Raw genomic sequence first — 2,781 nt, 5'->3', positions numbered from 1 at the left:
TGTAAAATCTTAATTCAAATTATTTTATAGAGACATAAGCTATTTTATAACAAGTTTGATAATTATCAGCGGTTTTCATTCATTCATTGTTCCTCTTATCTGCCAGTACTCAAGGATAATTTAAGGTTGCACTTCAGTTTTCTGATTCAGAGTAGACCTGGTGACTAAGAATAATTTAACCAAAAGCCACTATAATTTTAAGTCTTTCTCATAGCTGTCACATAAAGGAAGTCATTTAGGACCACCAATGAGGTGTGTGGGTGTTTCTTTTAAGATTTAAAGAGCTGGGTGGTGATGTGGAATAAGACAAGAAACAAAATCACAGACCAACTTAATAGATAAATAATTTAATAAGTCAAACAAAGTTCATCATAAAATATATACCCTACAAAATAAAAAGTTAAGAACAATAAAAAGGGAAAGAAAAAAGGAAAATATGTCAGACATACTAGAGGACAACAGCAACAAATAAACCTAATAAACCACTATACAAAGCTAGGCATGAATGGCAAATAAATGCTTACATTTAGAAATTTTATTTGGCATAAACGCTTATTTGTGTTTTACTGAATAGCAATAGCACTTGATCTTTCAGGGGGAGTACTATAATTCCTTGCTAAGTTAATGTAATTTCGTCATCTGACAGGGCCATAATTGCATAGCACAATACACTCATGTATGCTTATTTCTAAACAGAAGTGCTAGAAATCAAAAGTAAATTCATGCACTGTTTTCTATTCCCTAACTTAGTTAGTTAAATAGGGACCTACACCTTGAAAAGGGCCATTATTTAAGACATTAGCCTTAAAACAAACAAAAATATCACACAGAGACAGATATTCTAGAAAATGAAAAGACAGAGAATTTTTACCATTCTCTTTTTATATAACAAGAAAGGCCTTATAAGTATCAAATTACATCTTAATTTTAGTCCATATTTATAAACAAATAAAACTCTGCTGAAATTTAGAAATAGTTCTTTATTTCAAAGCTGAGGACAGGTTGCTCATGTTAATATCTGTGATAAATGGATTATTTGTATTTTAACAGAGATATAAACGAATAAAAAATACTTAACAAATTATTAGTTTTTTTCCCTAGAAGACTAAGCATTAACTGATACACTTTGTTCTTGCATGGTCACAAAAATCATTGAACTGCAGGATTTTATTACTCGCTCTGGCAATAACTAGCTTGGAGATCTTAAAGAAGGCACTTACCCTCTGTAAAACGAAGAGATAAGAATAGATGGTTCCTAAGTTTTCATCCAGCTACATATTTATAAGAACTGTTATGTTTTAACTATATAGTACTTACATGGTCTGAAACGCCTAAGACTTTAGATGTCAGAAATTTCAAAATGATTGTTCCACACCACCAAGCACTACCTTGAATTAGCTGGAAAATATAACAGCAGTCCAGTATTAAAAATTATAAATTACCCAGTTAAAACATTCAGTTATACCTACAAATAGCATAGGAAAACTTTAATCATGTTAAGTATATTACTAAGGTATATATGGTGGTGTCTACAAAAAGGGATGCTCCTTTAGAAAATTTTTCTTAAAGGCAAAGAATTGAAACTGCTATAAAATACATAACAAGACTAAATTCTACACATCCTAAATCTAAAGAAAGTTTTTAAAATTATTTCTTTTCAATTTCTGTTAAGAAAAAAAAGAGTTATGTGTTTGTTTCCAAAAATTATTTCTCAGCTAAAAAATCCATTTTTCAAAACACTGCATTAAAAGCTCTTCCACCACTCTTGTAGAAGTATAATTATATGAGCCCATCCTCAAGAAAAGAAAATTTTAAATTTGAAAGTTAAGCTTTCCTTTTATAAAGAAAAATATGAACTAAAAGTAACAAGGAGGCTCCTGTTTGTTTTTTGTTTTTTGGCTAGCCTTGATTAAAAAGGGAACAAATGTGGACTTCTGGGTAGCCTGAGGAAAATGATAGCAGCATAAGTTCATATCTCTCCATATATCAACCAACAAGTAGAACAATACAACCACACATACAGACAACAGATAACCGTACAAACTTCAATTACCTGTAAATAGGAAAGAACAAATACCACAGACTTATACCTTAAGTTCCTGACCTAAGCCTTTTCACAGAATGAGGGGAAACCCATAAAACTATACAGAAGCAAGAAGAGGAAAGTGAGGGGCCCAGAACTGAACTAAAATAATCTGAGAAAGAGAAAAGTCCACCAAAGTATAAAAAGAGCCCTGGTAGATTGACGAGTGTACTACAGAGCAGGGACCTAAGAATGTGCAGGATAAAAAGTATTGATGTTAGAAAGGCATCACTTCTGGAAAGAAGAGAGAATAAAAAGGGAGAGCAAAGGGAAATTCAGTTTCCAGCAGAGCAAATGAGAACCCCCCCCCAAAAAAATCAAGACAATTATGCTGCAGACACAAAAAGAAAACACAAGGAAAAAAATATACACTGAAAAAAACCCATGCTACATTGATAGAAGAGGCTCACTTGGACTAGAAAACATCAACCCTGTCCACAAAATAATCAGATAAAAGATGCCTATATATCCATACAAAGCTTCTAAAAGAAAAAATAGAGAGTCAAATATTTCGACTGATGAAATCCATACTACTGAACAACAAAATCTCAAAAAGCAGAAGAAGACTATTACGTAGAACTAGAAGCTGAATTAAATATCCTCAAATAAGCATTCAGAGATATAAAAAAGCAACTTAAATGAGAAATTCAGAAACTAAAAACAAAATGGAAAAAAACCAAAGAAATAAAAAGTTTACT

General features: G+C 31.6%; 1 protein-coding gene across 1 annotated transcript in view; it reads right to left on the bottom strand.

Moving 5' to 3' along the window:
• The window catches only part of DPY19L2 (dpy-19-like 2 (C. elegans)), a 139,239-nt gene that overhangs the window by 45,144 nt on the left and 91,314 nt on the right, over positions 1-2,781 (bottom strand). The window contains exon 11 of the mRNA XM_012638753.1: positions 1,318-1,398. Within this exon, the coding sequence (XP_012494207.1) occupies positions 1,318-1,398 (81 nt within the window). The remainder of the gene's footprint in view (positions 1-1,317; positions 1,399-2,781) is intronic.

This window comes from Propithecus coquereli, unplaced genomic scaffold, assembly GCF_000956105.1.
Source record: "Propithecus coquereli isolate 6110/MARCELLA unplaced genomic scaffold, Pcoq_1.0 Scaffold134, whole genome shotgun sequence".
Taxonomy (NCBI): domain Eukaryota; kingdom Metazoa; phylum Chordata; class Mammalia; order Primates; family Indriidae; genus Propithecus; species Propithecus coquereli.
Note: the sequence above shows the minus strand (reverse complement) of the source record. Positions and strands in the feature narration are given on the sequence as shown.